The sequence below is a fragment of the Dendrobates tinctorius genome, unplaced genomic scaffold (assembly GCF_039654945.1).
Source record: "Dendrobates tinctorius isolate UK_male_01 unplaced genomic scaffold, ASM3965494v1 ptg000038l, whole genome shotgun sequence".
Classification (NCBI taxonomy): Eukaryota; Metazoa; Chordata; class Amphibia; order Anura; family Dendrobatidae; genus Dendrobates; species Dendrobates tinctorius.
Window position 1 is genome coordinate 31,747,453 of NW_027361706.1, and position 23,315 is coordinate 31,770,767.

A 23,315-nucleotide genomic window follows, 5' to 3' on the forward strand; every position below is an offset into this window, starting at 1 on the left:
GGAAGGTGAACTTCATCTTATCTGGAAGTTGGCTGGACCCCTCACCCGGAGGACACAGCACCGAAGCGGGCCTCTGTGTGCACCAGAACTGTGAGTAAAGCCTTTGGAACTACATGTCCTTGTGTCCTCCACTTTCTTCCTGCGTCCCTCGCCCGGCTGTGCTACATCCTCCACTCCACACCATTTTATCATCCACAACTCATTACCACTGCCCTGGGACTACAGCCCTATCTGTGGAGGGCTTCAACAACTCAGCTGTGCCCCAACATCAGTCCCAGAGAAGCGACATTGCAGCGCTGGTCAATCTGACCAGGAACCACAGGTGGCGTCACGAATCACCTCATAAACTCAATCCCCATTCGATTCTACCCCTTTTACATGACCGCCTGAGGCCACGGACCGGGTCACAGCCACTGTGATATCTCCTACTGAAGTCAACGGGCCCGGCGCCGAGTACTCCACGGCCTCTGGGGCGCGTCATTTTGGCATCATGAACAGGATGCCGAAGCCCGGTATCACCGGGTCCTGTGTGCTGAAGATTTATTACATTTAAAAATGCTGAAATGTGCAAAAGAACCAAAAATGGTTTAAAATAGACTCTCAAAATGGCCGCCAGAGCGGTGAAGAGGGGTGTGACAGCGTGGGTGTCACCAAGAAAAGAGTACGAACAGTCCTGGGCCTCCCCTGCCTGAATTTCTATGCAACAGCAACATGGCCCACCCCAAGAGGGGTTCGTATATTGGCCTGGTATGTTGGAAAAGGAAGAACGCACCGCCCCAAGAGGGAGGAGTGAAGCTCTGTGGCGGGAAGAAGGGCCAGGAAGAAGCCAGAACGCCCTGACGCCATAATGGAAGGAGGACGGAGACCTGGAGAGCGCAAGGAAGAGGAGCTTTTCTTCCTTAGAGCCTACGTCGCAGGCTCCGGCCCCGTCGCATCTATGGACCGGAGGCAGTTGGAAGAAGAGATAGCACTGCTGAATCATAGCCTGCAGCTGAGGCAGGAGGCCCTGGAAGAAATAGACCGGTAGCACACCCAGGAGGGGCCTGCGGAAGACAAGCCCGCACCACCGGTACCTGTCACCGCTGCAGCGGCCTCATTGCTGGCAGCCTCCACTACCCCCGCGGCACCTGCAACAACGCCGCCAGTGTCTACGTTACCACAAAAAAAATTACTGTTTAATAAGAATGATGCTAGTATTTGGATAGGGATAGCACTTTATAGCAGATTAGGCTGCGTTAGTAATGTTTTAATAAAAACGTGGTTTTAAATAAAAATTTGAATCAGGTGACGAACCTGGGTGTGCGGTTGTCACCAGGCAGCACTTAGTAGCATAGGTAGCATAAATAAAGTTATCTTAGGTAACATTTGAAGTAAAATGCCTCTCTCAGTTAGTTTCATGTTCATGTTATTTTGCCAAACATGAACATCACAGCCCCTTCTTCAAGGTTAATATCTGGATGCATCACAGTAAGTTAAATCAGGCACCCTTTAGTTTGGATTCATACTAGTGTTGGTGCAAATCGAATCATACGACCCTTCAGTAATCTGTGGCCGCTGGACGGGAGCCATGAGTGCTGCCCCTTACCTGACAGCATCCGCAGTTCTACTTTTGATTAGCTGATATCATCGCTGCTTTGTGACTTCAGGCCAGGCCGGCTAATCAAAAGAAGAGCCAAGGATGTCGTCAGGCTAGGGGCTGTACTCTTGGCTCCTCTCCAGTGGCCACCGATTACTAGTGTGGCTGCTGGACTTGGTTGTGTGAATCGATTTGCACCAACTCTATGATGTGAATGCTGGAGAAAAACATTATTCATTTTTTATCATCAATAATGTTGGTTTCTTACCTGATTTGGAGAGTTACCAATGGCCGTTCTACCTCTACGCAGAAATCTGAGCTCATGAATTGAGGAAGATGTGGATCTTGGTATCCCTAAAAATGTGGAAAGAACTGTTACTGGACATGAAGTCCATACTGTGCTCATTATTAGATTATTCTGTACCATTAGCATTTCCATATTCATAATTTCTGATTACACTTCTTCACATATGGTAATCTATGTTTCCATAAAAATATCCTTTCCAAATATCATCAGCATGGAAATATATAATACAAAGGCGTTTACTCCCTATTACACCCTGGACTACACCCCAGACTACATACCATACTACACCTGATATTACACCCCATACTACACCTGATATTACACCCTATACTATACCCCATATTACACCCGGTACGACACCTGATATTACACCACATACTACATTCCATACTACACCTGATCTTACACCCCACACTACACCTGATATTATACCCCATACTACACACCATACTACACCTGATATTACACCACATGCTACACCCTATACTACACCCCATACTACAACCGATATTACACCCCATACTACACCAGATATTTCACCCCATACTACACCCAATATTACACCCCATACTACACCCCATACTGCACCCCATACTACCCCTGATATTACACCCCATACTACACCCCATACTACTCCTGCTATTACACCCCATACTACACCCCATATTCCACCCTATACTACTGGGTCGCCCTCCCAGGGCTGCGGGGTACTCGGTACCGGGCCGGTGTCAGGGGATTGTGTCACAGCAGCGGTGACCCGGTCCGTGGCCCTGGGCGCCCAAGTGATGGTGGGGATGTGATGTAGTTTAAGTGGAATGGAATAGTTTGTGACACCACCTGTGGTGCTTGGCAAGTAAGATGTTAAGCCAACGCTGCATGCAGATCCACTGGGACTGATTAGATGGTGCAGCAAAGATGGTGTAGCTCCCCACAGGTGGAGCTGTAGTCCCAGGGCAGTGTGGAAGTAAGATTAGAGGAGAGGCACAAGCGTTGAGGAGATTGATACCCAGGTGTAGCGGTGCTGAAGAGGTTAGTGCGCAAATGAATGGAGGACACCAGGGCTTGCAGTTTCAACGCTTTACTCACAGTTCATGGTACACACTGGTGCCCACTTCCATGCCGTGTCCTCCGGGGAAGAGACTCAGTCAACCTCCTGGGCAAGTCAGGGCTCTCCTCTCCAACACTCCGCCAACATGTTCCTTTCCTGAATGACTCCGCCAATGCGCCTATTAGTGTGAAGCTCTCCAGTACCGTGGTACTCTGGAGTTCCTCCTGTCAGATGTTCATAACAATTCTACTCGTATGGCAGCCAGCTGTAGCCTCTCTCGGGGACTCCCTTCTCCGGAGTCCTGGCTCACTATTCAGTTGCTGTTGTGCCCCAAGTCTTAGATGGGAGTAGTGCATTTACAGCCAACTACTTCACCGGTGTCTACTGCAGAACCATAAGTGTCCATACAACCTCGGGGACCGGGCCCCAGCCTTGCGCTGAGAACCTATAGGCAGGGTTCCTCTTCCAACCCACGTCTCCTCTCTGTTCTCTACTCCTTCGTTCCGTACTGATCTTTCTCTCTCTTATGGAAGCTTAGGTTGCAGTTCTACGTCTTTCTCCTTCTGTTCCTTTCCCGTGCCAGCTGGCTCAGATCACTGAGGCAGCTGCAGCACTCCTTCCTCCATCCCTTCTTCCAGGGATCCCCACTCCTCCCGAGTGGCTTCATCGCCCAGACTCTCCGTCTGACTGACTGTCCTCATCTGACTGACCTGTAATTCTAAACCTTCCCCATCTTTTATATGAATCTCAACTCCACCCACCTCCCAGCACATCCAGTGTTCCATGCAGGGAACCACCAAGGCACTCCTAATGTCTAGGAGGAGAGAGACACCTCACTGTGGATGTGCAGAACTACCCTGTTGTGTGGGAAGCAAGTGTTGGAGTGTGGAAAGGTGTTCCCAACTTACCTAGGTGGTGGGGCACTACACCTTAGGAGAAGGTGCAGTACCTCTGTGGCGATTGAGCCTCAGGGGCGCCACATACCCCCCATTAAAACACAGCACGTCCGCGGGCTGCAAGGTAAACAAAGTTGACAGCAAAGAAACATACAAAAATTTTGTAATGCAGAACAAACTTTTCTTATACTAAACTTCCTAGTATAGGAGGTACTTATTCTTGAACGTTACAAACAATTCTTATCTAGCTATCTAAATTTCAAGTCAAAAGTGCAATTTTTCATTCTAAGTGCCATTATCTGTTACTCACTATCACTTCAGTATTATTCAGCTTTTCCTTCTCTAGTACACATTAATTTTTCTACTTTCACTGTCTCTTCTAGACACAAGACGCTGACCGCAAGTACCTGGTCCGTCACCTGTCTACTTTCAATTCTTTATCCTTAATTCTGAATCAAGACATTCTCAGTTCTCTGTAAAAGCCATTTCTCAGTTACTAATACTCTTATAAAACACCCAATCAACAATAAAACATTTCAAAGATTCTTGTAAGTGCTGGACACTGCTCCCAGCTGGGATTTCATGCAGTGTCCTTTGAGGTAGACATCATCTTCGAAAAGTGTCTTTATGTAAAACCAAGAGAAAGCACCTAAAGAGGCACAAACTATTTACAAGAGAGTTTGTGATACACTCCAAGTTCATGATCACTGTAGTTCAAAATTGAAGAATGCTGCCACAGCAAAAATTAGGCAACAAAAGTGCTACCAGAAAAACATGATAACAAACAAAAATAGAAACAGGCACAACGGTGCAAACAAACCCTCCAGGGTAACGAGATTTACTGTAAATTTTTCTTAATTGTGGTCCCCTCCTGAGGTTCTGGAAGCTGAACTGGAACTGCTACCAGACGCAAGGTACCCATTGGCCATCCTCAGGTACTCCTCTTCCCAAGGTGTCAAGTTGGGGACCTTTGGCTTAGGCTGCCGGGCTGGAGCTGATGCAAAGGCAGCGGGTGTTCTAGCAGTCTGGGTGACAACTGTGGGTGGAGGTGCAGCAGATCGCTTCAGCCTGTACCTCTCAATAAGCTCCTCCGGGATACGGCGTATATTCAGGGCATACCACCCCCTGAGCCCCTCATGCCGGGTGAATGTCACATACTCCCCAGGTTGCAGATTCCGGACTGGGTGTCCCTTGCTCAGATGGGGGCTCAACATCTCTCCGGCCAAAGAACAGGTCTGAGATCCATTTGGGGTCAGAGATAAACCCGAACCCCCGCTCCTGGTTCACGTTGAGAACCTGGCCCCATCCTGCTGAATCCCGGGGACCAAAGTGACCAGCACAGGATTTCTCCATTCGGGCTAGATCTGGGCCCAGCACAGCCATCTTTCTCTACTCCCTCTCCTGATATTCAGCTGCCAGCTGCCAGATGGTGGCCTGACAGCTGGCCCAGTTCTCTTCTTCCTCCCGCTCCTCCTGGGACCTGCTCGCACCAAATGGGGCCCGCTGCACCACTGTTAGGGGTTCAGATGTCTCACCCTCGGGACTAGCTTCCTGGTCCCAGACAAGGTCCAGCACGACCTGCCCTGCCGCTACCATGGGCGCACAACCCAGGGCCTTCCCGGGTTCAGGTGCTGCAGTCCTACCTGGGGCCTCCTGGTGGCGTTCCGGCTCCGGTGCAGGCTTGAGGCGGTGGGCCGCTGCCGGGATATCCACCGGAATGGCTGGCCAGGGTGCCATCGGTGGTGGAGCGGATGATTGTTCTTGGTCCGCAGGGGCCTCCGATGGGACCTGCGCAGCCGAGTCAGGTCCAGGCAATAGCGCGGCCTCAGCTCCCGGGGTCCCCAGTGACTCCTCCGGGCGGGCCGCGACCAGCTGTATGGACAGCTTGGAGATATAGACTGGCGCTGCCTGAGGACAGTCTGGTCCAGCGGCAGCAGGTACCGGTGAAACGGGTACCGCAGGCGTAGGCCCCTCCTGGGCATGTTGCTGGATCAGCTTCTCCAAGGCCTCCTGTCTCAGCTGCAGCCGGGTGGTCAGCTCGACTATCTCTTCTTCCAGCTGCCGGCGGTTCATCTCTGAAACCGGGTCAGAGCCTTCAGCCATGGCGCCAGGGAGATCCGTTTCCCCGTGCTCTGCAGGCCTCCTTCCCTCACTCTCCAAAATGGCGTTCTGGCATTCTTCTTCCTGCCTCGGCCCCTTTCCCGCCACTGGCTTCTTCTGCCCCTCCTTCCGGGGGCGGCATCTTCTTCCAGCGCCTCCATACCAAACCAGTATACGAACCCCTCGGGGGGTGGGCCATGTCGCTGTCACATAGTAATTCAGGCAGGGAAGGCCCAATACTCTTTGCGGTCTTTTCCTAGGACCTCCCATCTCTTCACGCCCTTCTTCTCCGCGTCAGCGGCCATTTCTAATGTCCATTTTACAGTCTATTAAATTAGGTCTTCAGCACATTCTCAAAAGCTCAAAGTCTCACAAACTTCAAGCGCACAGAACACGATGATATCGGGTCTCGTCATCCTGTTCGTGACGCCAAGTTGGGTCGCCCTCCCAGGGCTGCGGGGTACTCGGTACCGGGCCGGTGTCAGGGGATTGTGTCACAGCAGCAGTGACCCAGTCCGTGGCCCTGGGCGCCCAAGTGATGGCGGGGATGTGATGTAGTTTAAGGGGAATGGAATAGTTTGTGACGCCACCTGTGGTGCTTGGCAAGTAAGATGTTAAGCCAACGCTGCATGCAGATCCACTGGGACTGGTGAGATGGTGCAGCAAAGATGGTGTATCTCAGAGCAGTGAGGAAGTAAGGTTAGAGAAGAGGCACAAGCGGTGAGGGGATTGGTACCCAGGTGTAGCGGTGCTGAAGAGGTTAGTGCGCAAATGAATGGAGGACACCAGGGCTTGTAGTTTCAATGCTTTACTCACAGTTTGTGGTACACACTGGTGCCCACTTCCATGCCGTGTCCTCCGGGGCAGAGACTCAGTCAACCTCCCGGGCAAGTCAGGGCTCTCCTCTCCAACACTCCGCCAACATGTACCTTTCCTGAACGACTCTGCCAATGCGCCTTTTAGTGTGAAGCTCTCCAGTACTGTGGTACTCTGGAGTTCCTCCTGTCAGATGTTCGTAACAACTCTACTTGTATGGCAGACAGCTGTAGCCTCTCTCGGGGACTCCTTTCTCCGGAGTCCTGGCTCACTATTCAGTTGCTGTTGTGCCCCAAGTCTTAGATGGGAGTAGTGCATTTACAGCCAACTACTTCACCGGTGTCTGCTGCAGAACCATAAGTGTCCACACAACCTCGGGGACCGGGCCCCAGCCTTGCGCTGAGAACATATAGGCAGGGTTCCTCTTCCAACCCATGTCTCCTCTCTGTTCTCTACTCCTTCATTCCGTACTGATCTTTCTCTCTCTTATGGAAGCTTAGGTTGCAGTTTTACGTCTTTCTCCTTCTGTTCCTTTCCCGTGCCAGCTGGCTCAGATCACTGAGGCAGCTGCAGCACTCCTTCCTCCATCCCTTCTTCCAGGGATCTCCATTCCTCCCGAGTGGCTTCCTCTCCCAGACTCTCCGTCTGACTGACTGTCCTCAACTGACTGACCAGTAATTCTAAACCTTCCCCATCTTTTATATGAATCTCAACTCCACCCACCTCCCAGCACATCCAGTGTTCCATGCAGGGAACCACCAAGGCACTCCTAATGTCTAGGAGGAGAGAGACACCTCACTGTGGATGTGCAGAACTACCCTGTTGTGTGGGAAGCGAGTGTCTGAGTGTGGAAAGGAGTACCCAACTTACCTAGGTGGTGGGGCACTACACCTTAGGAGAAGGTGCAGTACCTCTGTGGCGACTGAGCCTCAGGGGCACCACACTACACACCATTCTACACCCGATATTACACTCCATACTACACCTGATATTACACCACATACTACATTCCATACTACACCTGATATTACACTCCTTACTACACCTGATATTATACCCTATACTACACCCTATACTACGCCTGATATTATACCCCATACTACACCCCATATTACACCATACTGCACCTGATATTATACCCCATACTACACCTGATATTACACCCCATGGTACACCCCATACTGCACCCCATATTACACCCTATATTTCACACTATACTACACCCGATATTACACCCCATACTACACCTGATATTACACCCCATACTACATTCTATACTACACCTGATATTACATCCCATACTACACCCCTTACTACACTTGATATTATACCCCATACTACACCCCATACTACACCTGATATTACACCCCATGCTACACCCCATACTACACCCCAAACTACAACCGATATTACACCCAATGCTACACCCGATATTTCACCCCATACTACACCCCTTGCTACACCCGATATTATACCCCATGCTACACCTCATACTACAACCGATATTACACTCCATACTACACCCGATATTTCACCCCGTACTATTCACAATATTACACCCCATACTACACCCCATATTACATCCCATACTGCACCTCATATTACACCCCATACTACAACCATACTGCACCCCATACTACATCCCATATTACACCCCATACTACCCCTGATATTACACCCCATACTACACCTGCTATTACACCCCATCTACACCACATACTACACCCCATATTACACCCTATACTACACACCATACTCCACCTGATATTACACCCAATACTACACCCCATACTACACCTGATATTACACCACATACTACATTCCATACTACACCTGATATTATACCCCATACTACACCCCATACTACACCTGATATTACACCCCATGCTACACCCCATACTACACCTGATATTACATCCCATACTACTCACAATATTTCACCCCATACTACACCCTATATTAAACCCCATATGCACCCCATATTGCACCCCATACTACACCCCATATTAGTTGAGACAATATTGTGTTAATTGAGAGGAAACAGTTGAACAAAATCACATAAGGTTTTAGCTATCACGTTTCATCATAGTAGTCTCGATAAATATTCAATAGATGTATAATATCTGTTATTCTGATTCTTATTGTTCTATTGTAATACCTTACAGGGCTATCTTATATTTAAAGGGGTTGTCCACCATTTTCCCTTTAATGACCTATCCTTAGGAGTGTTGCTCACATATAAACGGTCTACAACATGGAGCATTGTAGATGCACACACTGCTACTAGTTGCTGCAGATCAGATCCTGTTCTCTTAGAGAAGCTGATCTGCAGTTCTCAGCACTTGCCACCAGTGTATGAAACATTGATTGGCAGCATCTGTTTGCTGGCACGTAATATCATGCAAGCCCCCGCAGATAAGGAGCCAAAAGAAAGGGATTGATCAGGTATTCAGTATAAAGGAAGTATCACCAAAACATAAAGAGGATCTAACATTGTTGTCTGTTATTTCTCTTATAAATTCTGAAATGTCAGCTGTTTGTTAGTATTTCCATTCTTAATGGGGTTGTCCCATGAACAAAGTACTTCTAACCAATCTTGGAATAATAATACTTTCCATAAATGACATGTGTTAAGTATTTTTCCTGTTCTGAGATGACCTTATAAATGTCACCTGCTATGTATTGTCTTATTTGTTGCATCTGACCATGCAGACATACAACAGCTCCTGGCCAGGAGAAGAAGCATTAATGAATAAATAGACAACACAGCAGGGGCTCAAGCATCAGCTGAGCTCATACTTTTAGGTGTCAAGTTCCTGTCCCTTCACAGCAGGAATCCCGAACCTTGCTTCCGGCTATCTCCGATTCCTCTCCAGCCGCAGAGGAGGCTGCTCAGCAGACTCATCGATCCCGGCGCTCTGCTCAGACCAGCTCTGTGGGATTGGTTGCTGCTGCCACCTCTGGTCCACCTATAGCAACACATGCTGGCCAGCAGCGAGCCACTCCAGGGACTAAGTCCACCTTTCAGTCCACTGAGCATGCCCGTGGGACGATCTCTCTTTGGAAATCGGAGTTCACATGCTCAGGTCGTTCTCCATCTCGGATTGGACCATCTGAAAGGTCAGGAAGGTCCCGGAAGGACGTGGCTATAAAAGAGCCGCATGGCCACACGGCCATGCGCTAGTATAGTCTCTTATGCTTATTTGTGTGTATGAGGATGGATGCATGTATCTGGTCACTGACTCATTAAGACTCCCTTCCCTTTGATACGCTTGTTGGTTAGGGATTCAGAGTGAGAGTCAGCGCCAATGGGTGGCTATGCTCAAGCCACTGTGCTCCCAGTAGTCTACACGCTAGTGTCCGACTGTGCCTTCCTGCTACGGGCACTGTCGTACCACACCAGGTAGCTGTGACCGCCGTGCGACGCAGAGCGCACCTCTAGCGCTTTCCTCCCCGTCCTGGGTGGTTAGTGGCGTCCGCCGAAGCGGCACTGTGAGTACTTGGTGCAATTAAACATATTATTAACCCTTGCTGGCACCGCAGCTGCGGCGCCAAGCGCTGATGGTCTAGAGGAGCTCTAGTCCAGTGTCTCTTGGACAGGGCTCTGTGACCCTAATTAGCGCTCACTCAGCCAAGCTCTGTGAGTTCAACAGGCTCCGGCGTTTTGTTGTAGCGGCTCTGTGGAGCAACAGAGTTCGCCTCTATTCACACTGGGTGAAGTCAACCCACGTGTAAGTAAGCGTTTAGCCGCCATCTTGTTCCACCATTACTCAGCAGCAGGTTCCATCTCTGCATGGTGGACCCCGGGCTGCGAACACACCTCATATCTCCTTTCATATTATTTGGTGCATTCCGCAGTCCCTAACACATATATTACTGACTGACTTATGATAAGCTCACAGGGCTGAAGATTTGGAAAAAAGACTTACTCCTGTGATAAAACAAATAGGCAGGGAAATGTGTAACCACAAAAAACAGCTTTGAGCCCCTGCTATGTTGTCTGTATACTCCCTTATGCTTTCTCCCCTTCCAAGAGCTGTGCTATGGGTCAACCTTTAGATGTTGTATGCCTACATGGTCGGACACAGTGAATAAGAAAGTTTGTAGCAGGGGCAGATTTATAAGATTATCTCAGCACAGCAACATTTATTAACACATCCAATTGTGAAATGTATTGTTATTCCAAGATGTGTTGATTAACATGTACTTTGATGGACAACGCTTTTAAGGGAGTGTTTTCGGCACAATCAGCACTGATTGGACAGTCTCACACTTTGTATGGAAACATCCCTAACTAGTAACACCATGATGTCAGTTTAATCATACATGTCTAGAAGGTAAGACATAACATAAAGGTCTATGAAAACACCATATTTATTGCTAAATGGAGGATATACAGTAATTATTTACTAAAAGGAAACAGTATTTACTGTTTTAAAGGAATTGTAAGTATTTGGCTTCCAAACCCCTGCTTTTCCACAGTCTAGTTACCTGTCTTTAGCTTCATTTATATCGGAGCATACTCGTTTGGAGTACAGATGATGACAGTGATGGATTGATGGATTGGCTCAGCATCTGTGTGTCACTAACGCTGTAGATAAGCTGCGGCAAGAGACTGATCTGATAAGTAAAATGTTCAGGATAGGAGACATGTGCTGAGCCATCACTGCCATCATCTGTTCTCCAAATAAGCATGCGCTGATATAAATGCAGAAAATACACTGGGGAAAAGCAGAGTTTTCTAAATAACTTACATATCATTTTTTTATAGGTGTAAAGGCAAATTCCTTAATAATGTAACATAGGTTGAAAAAAGACCTAGGTCCATCTACCTCAATCTTTCTCCACTAATTATCCATTTTTTGTCACTAAATTATAACCCCCAATGTTATGTGTACTGAGGAAATTATTCAGCCCTTTTTTTAAATGCTATTATAGAGTGTGCCATTACTACCTCCTGTGATCAGGCATTTCACAGTCTGACTGCTAAGAACCCTTTCCTATTTAGCTTCCAGAATCTCCTTTTCTTTCCTCCCGTAATGAGTGATCCCTGGTTCTTAGTATGGTCTTCGGAAGGAATAAGTCATGTGTTGTCCTCTTTACTGACCACACATATATTTATACATATAAATCAGATCTCCTCTGTGACGTTTGCCTAAGCTAAACAAGCTCAACTTTTTACAACCTTTTCATCGTATGAGAGGCCTTCCATCCCTTATAATAATCTAGTTGCTCACCATTGCACTGACTGTAACATCTGAATAACATTTTTAAAATGTGTAGCCCAAAACTGGATCCCTTATTCTAGATGTGGCCTCACTACACTAGTAATTTATAAAGGGGTAACAATATGTTGGGATCACAGGATTTTATTTCTTTTTATACACTCTAAAATTTTGTTTGCTTTATCAGCTGCTGCTTGACATTGAGTACTGCTGCTCAGCTTACTTGTAACCAGAATACCCAAGTGATTTGCAAAGTTTCACAACTTTCCATACTGGACAAAATTATTTTTAAAAATCACAAAGTTTAGTTACTCTATAAATATTTGCTCAGCATTTGCTTTTGGTCTCCACATTCGTGTGATTGATGGGGATCAGAGTAGTCAATGCCTCACTAATTAGGTGCTCTATTACTCTCAGTATCTTCATATACTTACCAGTGGCGATTTGCCAAGCTTACTTTTCCTGGGATCAGGGATGGAATTCTCCCACTGCTGCTTCAATCTAAAGAATATAAAATACAGTTGAAGAGGTTATCCAGGACTGTTATTATTTTTGTGTAGGGGCTAAGAACTAACGGTAGTTAGCTGCTAACTTTACTGGGGACGATCTCAGCCAGCAATTCTGCTGCTTCATTTCACCTCTCATTAACAAAGCAGCTCTTCCTCTTCCAGGCTACTCTGTCGACAGGGCGTGATGTCAAACTGATTGAAAGCCAGCTCCCTTCAGTTAGGCAGTCAATCAGTATGACATTGGCAGTCACGCCCATCAACAGAGCAGAACAGAAGAGAAGCAGCTGGTCTGTCGACATGACATCAGAGGAAGCTGCAGAGTTGCCAACAGAAGCAGTCCATCACTACTTTGAGCTGGAACCACAGAGACCATGGCTCTAATTAATTAAATAAGCTATCAGAGAATGTGATCAAAATGGATAGCATCACATATTTCAAGTTACAAACCGTCCCAGTCATGTGTCATTATGGGTTGCAGCCCAAAAAAAACACCACTTTAGACATATCTGTGAGGCTGAGGTGTAGCAGCATGAACATACTTTACTGGTCTATGCACTTAGCCATGGAGCAGGTCTGTAACAGACATCTGACTTAGCACGGAGCAGGACTGAAGCAGGGTAAAAAAAAGCACGTTCAGCTCCGTCAGCCAAATAGTTTTTCTTTTTCCCCTGCTACAGTGCTGCTCCGTGTCTGAGTCAGCAGATCAGTTATGCTTGCTCCCAATGCTGCTCCTCAGCCTTACAGAAAAGATACATATATCTCGAGCGGTTTTTCATCAGGCTGCAACCCATCTTCACATGCAACTACGATGGATTGCAGTTTGAAATATGTGAGGGTGGTCATTTTGATCACTATTTGTGCCCACTGTAAGCTATTGTGGGGTAGTGTTATTTTTCCCCTTGTGTATTGATGTCTGCTAGTGCTTATGATTGGTAAACATCAAACAGAGGAAGAAGTACATGCCCTCAGTGAAATCTTTATGGAAATGCCACTTTGACTTTAAATAAATTAACTGTTTAAGTGCCAAAGACTTTAATCACTAATATCTCCACAAAAGAGAAGTGAAAGACAAAATTATTACATCGTGTATCTAATTCAACATAAAAAATTTAGTGAGACGTCTTCTTTAACCCCTTGCCAACATGCGCCGTATAGATATGGCGCAGCGGGAGCTGGGTTTCCGCAACCCCTGTATATGTACGGCTCCTTGATCGTGTGGGCTCACCCTGACCAACGCCACAATCAGGTGCGGGTGTCAGCTCTATGTGAGAGCTGACACTCTGTAGCAGTGCCCACAATCAATGCTAGCAGCGATTGCGGACATGTAACCCCTCTGATGCCGCTGTCAATAGTGACAGCAACATTGAGGAGCATTGCAGAGGGAGTGAGCTCCCTCTCTGCTTCCATCGGGACAATGCGGTGTGAACGTGTTGTGTCAATGATCTCCATGGTGACCCCGGGCCACAAGATGGCTGTGGGGTCCTTCAAGGTTCTGCAGGGAAGTTGGCCTGTGAGTGCCTGCTAAGAGCAAGAGCTAAAATGCTTACTCACCCGCCTGTCAAATGCTGTTCTGATGCCCTGCAGTGCAGAAGCATTGCAGAGTATCAGATCAGTGATCTGTCATTTATACAGTAATGTCCCATTCTGCAACAATGTAAAAGAATTTTAAAAAAATTAAGAAAAAGTGGAAAAATATATATTTTTTTAAATCCCCAAACAAATAACAAGAGAAATACTAATAAATACATTTATTTAGGTAAAAAAACAAACAAAAGAGAGCACATATTTGGTATCAGCGTGTCTGGATCCACCTAACCTATAAATCTGTCCCACTAGTTAAATCCTTCAGTTAACACCATAGAAAAAAAGAGGCAAAAAACTTTGCTTTATCATCATACAAACAAATTTGCAATAAAATGCAATCAAAAAGACGAATGTAAATAACAATGGTACCGCTGAAAACATAATCTTGTCCCATAAAAAAATAAGCTGCCATAAAGCTCCATCAGCAGGTAAATAAAAAGTTATAGCTCTCAGAATAAAGCGATGCAAAAATAATTATTTTTTCTGTAAAATAGTTTTATTGTGTAAAAGAGTCAAAATATAGAAAAGGACATAAATGTGGTATCACTGTAATTGCACTGACCCAAAGAATAAAGCTGCTTTATCAATTTTACCACACGCGGAACGGTATAAAAAAAAAACAAAAAACAATTCATGAATTGCTGTTTTTTCTTCATTCTACCTCCCAAAAATCAGAATAGAAAGAGATTAAAAAATGTCACATGCCAGAAAATGATATCAATAAGAATGTCAACTCATCCCACAAAAAAGAAGCCCTCACATAATTCTGTTGGCCGAAATAAGGAAAAATTAGACCTGTCTAAATATGGCGATGCTGGTTTTTGCAATAAAATGCGTCTTTTAGTGTGTGACAGCAGCCAAATATAAAAATTGCACAACAAATATTTCCGGTCCATTTTATCGTGTTAGTCTTGTGAAATTGCAAAATTTGGGCCTAAAAAACATTTTTTTTAGGAAAAATGGGATTTTTTTAGTTTCACGGCTCAACGTAATAAACTTCTGAAGTAGCAACTGGGGTTTAAAGGTGCTCACTACACACTTAGATAAGTTCCATAAGGGGTCTAGTTTACAAAATGGTGTCACTTGTGTTTTTTTTCACTGTTTAGGCACATCAGGGACTCTCCAAACGTGATGTGGCGTCTGCTAATCATTCCAATAAATTTTGCATTCAAAAAGTTAAATGGTTCTCCTTCCCTACCAAGCCCTGTCGTGCGTCCATACAGTTGTTTTCCTTCATATTTTGGGTATTGGCATACTCAGGAGAAAATGCACTCCAAATTCTATGGTGCAATTTCTCTTGTTACCCTTATGAAAATCCAAAATTTGGAGCTAAAATATTTTCTTTGTAGGAAAAATTAGATTTTTTTTATTTTTGCAGCTCAATGTTATTAACTTCTGTGAAGCACCTGGGGTTTCAAGATGCTCATCACAAATTTAGATAAGTTCCCTAAGGGGTCTAGTTTCCAAAATGGTGTCACTTGTGGGGAGTTTCCACCATTTAGGCACATCAGGGGCGCTCCCTGCTAATTATGCCAGCAAATTTTACATTCAAAAGGTCAAATGGCGTTCCTTCCCTTCTGTGCCCTGCCATGCGCCCAAACACTGATTTTACCCCACATGTGTGGTATTGTCATGCTCAGGAGAAATTGTACAACAACATGTATCTTCAATTTTCTCATGTTACCCTTGTGGAAGTAAAAAAATGGGTCTAAAGGAATATTTTTGTCTAAAAAAGTTAAATGTTTATTTTTTGCTTCCACATTCCATTAATTCCTGTGAAGCATCTGAAGGGTTATTAAACTTCTTGAATGTGATTTTGAGCACCTTGAGAGGTGAGAGTTTTCAGAATGGTGTCACTTTTTGGGTATTTTCTGTCATTTAGGCACCTCACTTCAAATGTGATGTGGTCTCTAAAAAAAAATGCATTTGTAAATTTTGTTGTAACAATGAGAAATTGCTGGTCAACTTTAACAATTATAACTTCCTATAAAAAAAAATTATGATTCAAAAATTGTGCTGATGTAAAGTAGACATGTGGGAAATGTTATTTATTAACTATTTTGTGTCACATAACTATGATTTATGGGCATAAAAATTCAAAGCTTGGAAAAGTGCTAAATTTTAAAACCTTTTGCCAAATTTCTGATTTTTTCACAAATAAACATAAGTCATATCAAAGAAATGTTACCACTATCATGAAGTACAATATGTCACAAAAAAAACATTCTCAGAATCAGCGGGATCCATTGAAGCGCTCCAGAGTTGTGACCTCATAAAGTGACAGTGGTCCGAATTGAAAAAAACTTTTCTGTTCAGGAAGGTGAAAACAGGCCCAGGGGTGAAGGGGCAATATTGGTGTGAAGATACTGGTGTTATAACCCAGTTTTCCAACTTTGGGAAGAGGAAGAAATGAGAATCCATATATCCAGTACTTGCAGAGTTTCTGCCCAATTTTTACAGACCCATAATTCAGTGATGCTTTTTCTGACCCAATGCTAGTCTTATATATGGATTTTAAATCTGCTACATCCATACAGATTAGATACCTCATGTGATAATCATATTAATCTAGAATACTAATGTGACTCACCTTTTGAAATACATAAAGAAAAGATATGCAAAAATGAAGAGTCCCACAGATGCAAAAAACATAGAAATAATTATGGCCACTGAATCCACAGCTGGAAGAAAAGAAAAATCATGTCAGGTGAGCAGCACAGCTCCATGTATTGCTATGTGGCCGCACACTCCAGTCCCGAGTGCCGGCGGCAGTGCCGGGTATTAACATGTGAGACTCGTCCGAGTTTCTCGCATGTGTGATCCCGGCCTTATCCACTTTTCTGGAGTAATTTGCTCTTTTTTTTAGTAACAAACTTTTTTTCTCCTTATTCTTTATTCTCAAAGAGAAAGCCACAGGTGAAACGTACTTCGCAGTCCTGGTGTTGATATCTCTTACCTATGATATGCAGTGTATTTCTATTGTACTAGCTATTTAGTTATTTTTATTAATCCAGCTCTTTGGTGTATTTATACAGTAATTTCTTAAACTATAAAACATTTTTTGCTGTATCCTTTTATATAGCCTACTACTTTTATTCTTAGAGAACACAACCTTACGATCTATATAATAGCCGTTTCCGATGCGTTTGTCGTGAACTTTCTTTTGTACGCTGATCCTCACTATTTTAACCCCTTTCTGCCATATGACGTACTATCCTGTCCATGTGCCCTGAGACTTAATTCCCAGGGACGGGATATTATGTCATAGCGATCAGCGGCGCTCATGTGGTGAGCGCTGCTGATCGCGGCCGGGTGTCAGCTGATTAACACAGCTGACACCCGGCACTATGTGTCAGGGGCGGTCACGTTAACCCCTGGCACACTGCGATCAAACACGATCGCAGTGTACTGGGGGTTTAGGGAAGCATCGGCAGGGAGGGGGCTCCCTCCGTGTTTCCCTGAGCCCCCCAGAGCAGCGCGATGTGCAGCGCTGCTGTGGGGGTCTACTTCCCTGCAGGTCCCCGGATCAAAAATGGTAGCGGGGACATTCGGGGACCTGCAGGGAGCTGGCTTCCTCATGCCTGCAAAGCGCAAGCATGAGGAAGCCTTCAGCACTTCCTGTGACAAATTGCTGATCTGTCACGGCGATCTATGATGTGACAGATCAGCAATCTGTCACCTGACAGTTATGTCCCCCTTGGACAATGTACTAAAGTTAAAAAAAAAAAAAAGTGTAAAAATAATTTATAAAAAATCGCTAAATAAATTGGGCAGCATGGTGGCTCAGTGGTTACTGGTGTACTCGGTTCGAATCCCACCAAGGACAACATCTGCAAGGAGTTTGTATGTTCTCCCCGTGTTTGCGTGGGTTTCCTCCCACGCTCCAAAGACATACTGATAGGGAATATAGATTGTGAGCCCCATCGGGGACAGTGATGAAAATGTGTGCAAACTGTAAAGCGCTGCGGAATATGTTAGCGCTATATAAAGATTATTATTAAAAAAATAATATTCCCTAATAAATTCATTTTTGGAAATGAAAAAAAAAACAATAAAAGTACACATATTTGGTATCGCCGCGTCCATAACGACCCACCCTATAAAACTGTCCCATTAATTAACCCCTTTAGCGAACCCTTTAAAAAATAAAAATAAAAAACAAAGCAAGAAATAATGCTTTATTATCATACCGCCTAACAAAAAGTGCAATAATGCGCGATCAAAAAGACGGATATAAATAACCATGGTACCGCTGAAAACGTCATCTTGTCCCTCAAAAAACGAGCTGCCACACAGTGTCATCAGCAAAAAAATAAAAAAGTTACAGCTCGCAGAATAAAGCGATGCAAAAATAATTATTTTTGATATAAAATTGTTTTCATTGCATAAAAGCGCCAAAACATAAAAAATGACATAAATGAGGTATCGCTGTAATTGTACTGACCCGAAGAATAAAACTGCCTTATCAATTTTACCACACGCGGAACGGTGTAAACGCACCCCCCAAAAGAAATCCTTGAAATGCTGGTTTTTGTTCATTCTGCGTCCCAAAAATCGGAATAAAAAGCGATCAAAAAAGTCACGTGCCCGAAAATGGTACCAATAAAAATGTCAACTCGCCCCGCAAAAAATAAGTCCTCAGATGACTTGGTGGGTCAAAATACGGAAAAATTATAGCTCTCAAAATGTGGTGATGCAAAAACTATTTTTACAATAAAAAGCGTATTTTAGCATGCGACAGCGGCCAAAAATAAAAACCCACCATAAATAGTAAATCAAACCCCCCGTTATCACCTTCTTAGTTATGGAAAAATAATAAAATTAAAAAAATGTATTTATTTCCATTTTCCCATTAGGGTTAGGGCTAGGGTTAGGGCAAGGGTTAGGGCTAGGGTTAGGGTTAGGGCTAGGGTTAGGGTTAGGGTTAGGGCTAGGGTTAGGGCTGAGATTAGGGTTAGGGGTGTGTTGAGGTTAGGGTTGGAGTTATAATTGGGGGGTTTCCACTGTTTGGGCACATCAGGTGCTCTCCAAATGCAACATGGCGTCTGATCTCAATTCCAGCCAATTCTGCGTTGAAAAAGTCAAATCGTGCTCCTTCCCTTCCAAGCTCTGCCATGCGCCCAGTGTTTACCCCCACATATGGGGTATCAGCCTACTCCGGACAAATTGCAAAACAACTTTCTGGGTCCAATTTCTCCTGTTACCCTTAGGAAAATAAAAAATTGGGGGCAAAAATATAATTTTTGTGGAAAAAAATATGATTTTTTTATTCGCACTTCCGGACGTTATAAACTTCTGTGAAGCACTGGGGGGTTCAAAGTGCTCACCACACATCTAGATAAGTTCCTTAGGGGGTCTAGTTTTCAAAATGGGGTCACTTGTGGGGGGTTTCCACTGTTTAGGAACATCAGGGGCTCTCCAAAGGCAACATGACATGCACAGACCATTCCATCAAAGTCTGCATTCCAAAACGTCACTACTTCCCTTCCGAGCCCCGACATATGCCCATACAGAAGTTTTCTCCCACATATGGGTTATCAGCATACTCAGGACAACAACTTTTGGGGTCCAATTTCTCCTGTTACCCTTGGAAAAATAAAAAAAATTGGGGACTAAAAGATCATGTTTGTGGAAAAAATATGATTTTTTTATTTTTACGCCCTGGCGTTATAAACTTCTGTGAAGCACTTGGGGGTTCAAAGTGCTCACCACTAGGGATGAGCAATATTGCCTGATATCGTATCGGAATTCCGATTTCCGATATTGAAAAATATTGGATATTGGAATTTCCGATTTCCGATATCAATGCAAGTCAATGGGAGAAAAAAATCGGAATTACAAAATGACCACTACAGTGCTATATAATGGATAAAATGGAGGGGAAACACCTCAGGATAATGGGGAAGGAGTTTGCAGAGGCAGAGGAGCAAAAAAAATTGCTAGAAAAATGCACAGAGCAAAAGCTGTAGCAGGAAAACTGGTCACCATCTTCTTAACAGCGGTGTTTTTTCTTTGAGTTAGGATTGGTTGGGGTAGGGTTAGGGTTTATGGTTAGTAGGGTAAGGGTTAGGGTAAGGGGTTAGGGTTAGTAGGGTTAGGGGTTAGGGTTAGGGTAAGGGTTAGGGGTTAGGGTTAGGGTTATGCTTATGGTTAGTAGGGTTAGGGTTAGGGGTTAGGGTTATTAGGGTAAGGTGTTATGGTTAGTAGGGGTTAGGGTTAGTAGGGTTAGGATTAGTAGGGCTATGGTTAGGGGTTAGGGTTTAGGGTTAGGGTTAGTAGGGTTAGGGTTAGGATTAGTAGGGCTATGGTTAGGGGTTAGGGTTTAGGGTTAGGGTTAGTAGGGTTAGGGTAAGGGTTAGGAGTTAGGGTTAGTTAGGGTTAGTAGAGTCAGGGTTTACGGTTAGGGTTATGCTTGTAGTTAGTAGGGTTAGGGGTTAGGGTTAGTAGGGTTAGGGTTTAGGGTTATGCTTATGGTTAGTAGGGTTAGGGTTAGGGGTTAGGTTTAGTAGGGTTAGGGTAAGGGTTATGCTTATGGTTAGCAGGGTTAGGGTTTAGGGTTAGTAGGGTTAGGGTAAGGGTTAGGGGTTAGGGTTAGGGTTAGTGGTAAGGGTTAAGGGTTAGGGATAGTTAGGGTTAGTGATTTTACATTATTAAATTAAAACTGCCGGTGGTGGTGTCAATATGCCCTTTGACTGACATGTGTCCACGTTCAGCTCACCTTGCTTTGCAGGGAGTTTCCAGGAGCACCACGTGGAGGAACGGATACACTCCCTTTAAACCATGCTTAGTCTTCTTCTGCTGATTATATAACTGTTATTCAGTAATTCTGCATATTGATATTCTGCTTTTGGTTCATGTACATCTGCTCCTACTGCTTCCTAAACCTACGTCTATGGTTATTCTGCTATTGGCTGGTTGCAGAATGTCCCAAACCCAGAGGAAATACGCAGAAGTAACAGTAGGCACAGGAACTTGAGAGATCCAGCTGGTGAGTCTGGAACCCTTATAGGCAGCAGAAATCAGCATAAGAGCCAATGGAACTAACGGGCACCAGCTGACGTTACCGGAGCCCATTAACTAAGCAGGAGGTACCTGTGCCAAAATGCACTACCAAGGACCAGCAGACGTTACTGGAACTCGGATACCACAAAGGAGGGACCTAAGCCATTGACTCTAATGAGAACCATCTGACATTACTGGAACCCAGATAAGCAGCAGAAGGTAAAAGTGCCAGTGGCTATACTGGGCAACAGCTGATATTACTGTAGCCCAGATACCACAATGTAGTAGTGACATAAGCCAAAAGCACTGCCGAGAAGCCCAAAAAACCCCCACAAAGACGCAAGTTCAAGAGCAAAAAGACAGGAGTCCGGGGACGTCTCCATCTGTCTTCTTGTCTTGGGTCTTCTGCATCTGTCTTCCTGTCTTGGGTCTTCTGCATCTGTCTTCCTGCCTTGGGTCTTCTACCTGAGTAATATCTTCTCAGCAGAATGTGCAAGAGCCACATTTGCCCCCGCAATCCGGACACAGTCTTCTTTACTCCGCAGTCGCAGCAGGGGAGGAGCAGGGCCTACTGACACTGCCAAGACCAGCCTTGAGCGCCAGGTCCCGGAGTCCACGTAGGGGGCTCCTAGACTGCCGACACCACGGATAACAGCAAACTGAGCCTGAATGATGTACGGTGGGGGCGTGGAACAGTGCGGCGGACACAATCGTGTAACGGCGAGCATTGTCGAAACACGGTTTGGAGCAGAAGGTACCCGTGCCCTTGGGCACTCCCGGGAACCAGTTGGCGATGCTGGAACTCGGTTTACCCCTCGGGGGAGGCACCTGTGTCCGCACTTCACTGCCATGAAACAGCCGGCGTGGCTGGATCCCGCCTCTTGTGCTTCTGCCTATAGGTGTTTGGCATCTGTCATCCTTTTTTTCCACTTTGGTCTAACGAGGTACAGCTGGCGGTACTGTTGCCCAGAAACACAGCATGCTGTGAAAGTGGCAGTCACGGAAATGGGCACTAGCTGGCGGTACTAAAGCCCAGAAACATGGCATGCTGTGAAAGTGGCAGTCACAGAAATGGGCACTAGCTGGCGGTACTAGAGCCCAGAAATACAGCATGCTGTGAAATCAGCAGTCACGGAAATGGGCACTAGCTGGCGGTACTAGAGCCCATGGAAAACAGTATGAGGTGAAAGAGTCAGTCACAGAACCAGGTGCTAGATATTGGTAGTAGAGGACAAAGCACGGGCATAACAGATGACGCTGTGTGCAACATAGGCACATGACAGAGCATGCATACTGCTACCAACCATGCATGTAACCTGTCTACTCTGGCCCAGGGCAGCAAAAATCACCAGAAATCCAGGCCTGGTTCATTTTTAGGAATGTAAGCCTGTCCACATTTGCAGTGGATAGTCTGGTACATTGGTCTGTTAGTACATTGCCAGCTGCACTAAAGACGCATTCAGAAATCACACTGGCACAGGACAAGCCAGGACCTCCAAGGCATACCGGCTAAGCTTGGGCCATGTATCCAACTTGGAGACCCAAAACTTGAAGGGGGCAGATCCATCTTGAAGCACACTGACAGGGGTGGAGAGGTATTGTGCCACCATGTCACGGTAACGTTGCCTCCTAGTGCGTTGCACTGTCTGTGCTGATGGTGCCCGAACTGTTTGCGGGTTCAGAAACCGTTGGAACAGGTTGGGTATACTGAACCTGTCAGTAGCAAATGTACTGCTTCTGCTACCGGCTTCTGAGCGGATTCCGCTGGGCCCAGGACGCACTGAGGTGCCTGCTAGTGCATGCGCATCACTGCTATGCGGTGGAAAAGAGTACATGAGTGAATTAACCAGTGCATCTTGGTACTCCTGCATTTTACTCGCCCGGTTCAACGGTGTAATTAGGTTTTGAAGGCTGTCCCGGTAACGTGGATCTAAGAGGGTGGCCACCCAGTAGTCATTTGTGTGGAGAATGCAAGCTACGCGTGGGTCGTTTCTCAGACACTGCAGCAGGAAGTAACTCATGTGCTGAAGGCTGCCAACTGGCCATGCATCGCTGTAACCAGCTGGAGGAATGTGCTCTGGCTGCTCTGCATCACCCGATCCACGCTCTATCTGGTGACTACTAGTAGAGCGCTGTGTACTTTCCTCCTCTGGCTCATCCTCATAGTCCTCCTCATCCTCCTCGCTTGCTGTGTCCTGCCTGGACCTTTATGAGGCACCCACAGAGCTTTGTACCAACCAGGCCAATGAAGA

The 23,315-nt window shown here is 45.6% G+C and overlaps 1 protein-coding gene across 1 annotated transcript in view; it reads right to left on the reverse strand.

Moving 5' to 3' along the window:
* Positions 1–23,315, reverse strand: part of CSF2RB (colony stimulating factor 2 receptor subunit beta) — a 115,626-nt gene that overhangs the window by 30,694 nt on the left and 61,617 nt on the right. The window contains exons 11-13 of the mRNA XM_073574356.1: positions 16,652–16,742; positions 12,403–12,469; positions 1,845–1,930 (exon numbers count right to left, since the gene is read on the reverse strand). Of these exons, the coding sequence (XP_073430457.1) occupies positions 1,845–1,930; positions 12,403–12,469; positions 16,652–16,742 (244 nt within the window). The remainder of the gene's footprint in view (positions 1–1,844; positions 1,931–12,402; positions 12,470–16,651; positions 16,743–23,315) is intronic.